Genomic DNA, 1158 nt, shown 5'->3' with positions numbered 1-1158 from the left:
GCCTCGAGGAGGCCTCCAGGACCCATCTAAACCCCAGCATCAGGTGGCTGTGCCTCCGCCCCTCCCTCCACAGGGCCTCTCAGCACCCCAGCCCCACAGCTGGCCGGGCAGGACCAGAGGGGCTGTGGCTGGCTCCCGGGTGACTGTTCCTCCAGGCAGGGACCCAACCCGGCTTCAGCTCGGCCTCCGGACTGACACCAAAGGCCGGGTGCTCCCCACCCTGAGTCCCCGCAGGGCTGTCAGCCACGTGCTTCAGCCCCAAGTCTGAGAACGAGGGTGGCAGGACACAACAGCACAAGCACACACCAGAGCGTTTTATTCCCTGGTGGCCCAGGGCACCACACAGGTGGGGCTTTCAGTCTCCAGGGCTTGAATCTGAGCCAAGGGCAACACCGTCTCCGGGGCCCGCCCTCTTCACGAGCCCGGCTGAGGTGGGGACCATGGGTACCCCGCCTCACGTCAGCTCGGCGCACAGCCTCCACCTGTCCCCGCCAGTCACATCTCTACCCACTCTCCGGCGGCCGTTTCTTCTTCCTCGCTGACTCCTGGGTCCCAGCCGCCTTTCCTCGGGCCCCACGTGGCTGCCCAGGCCGCCTCTTCCTCCTGTGGGTCCCCTTCCGGCCGGCAGCTCCTGTGTGTGGCATAGGGCCGGCCCTCCTGGGCCCCCTCCTGCTCTTCTTCCTCTCCCCTCCAGGGCTCAGGGCCCCGTCCTCTTCCTGCTCAGCCTCCCCTGCCAAAGCAGCGCGGTCACGTTATGTGAACAGGTCACCGGCTGCCACAGTGACCAAAGATGCCAGCGTGGGGATGACAGAGCCATGAGTGACACCAGGGAGCCGGTCCACAGGACAGCAAGCCCCATGGTGCCCAGTGCAGTGAAGCAGATGAGGGAGCAGGCCACAGCAGACGACCCTGGCGGCCACCAGGCTCCACGTGCCTGGCCCGGTGCCCACTGCTCCTACGTCTTGGGCACCGCTCCCCAGCCCCCGTGGCTCTCCGACAGCAGTGACTGCCCAGGCCTGGCTGCCTCTGCCCACCCTTCCTTATTTGGCCTCATCCCTGCCCTCTGGGGCTGTCCACCCCAGCTCACTGAGCCCATGGGAGCAGGCTGGGCACAGACAGCCCCAGGCCAGTGCCACCACCCCGGCGCCCGGGCCCCAC

The 1158-nt window shown here is 67.6% G+C and overlaps 1 protein-coding gene across 1 annotated transcript in view; it reads right to left on the bottom strand.

The window, feature by feature from the left end:
- Positions 1 to 299: 299 nt before the first annotated feature.
- The window catches only part of Rrp1 (ribosomal RNA processing 1), a 9377-nt gene continuing 8518 nt past the window's right edge, over positions 300 to 1158 (bottom strand). The window contains exon 13 of the mRNA XM_010636444.3: positions 300 to 730. Coding sequence (XP_010634746.1) covers positions 504 to 730 — 227 coding nt within the window. The 3' untranslated portion in view covers positions 300 to 503. The remainder of the gene's footprint in view (positions 731 to 1158) is intronic.

This window comes from Fukomys damarensis, unplaced genomic scaffold (genome assembly GCF_012274545.1).
Source record: "Fukomys damarensis isolate Sample0158 unplaced genomic scaffold, DMR_v1.0_HiC HiC_scaffold_24, whole genome shotgun sequence".
NCBI lineage: Eukaryota > Metazoa > Chordata > Mammalia > Rodentia > Bathyergidae > Fukomys > Fukomys damarensis.
Note: the sequence above shows the minus strand (reverse complement) of the source record. Positions and strands in the feature narration are given on the sequence as shown.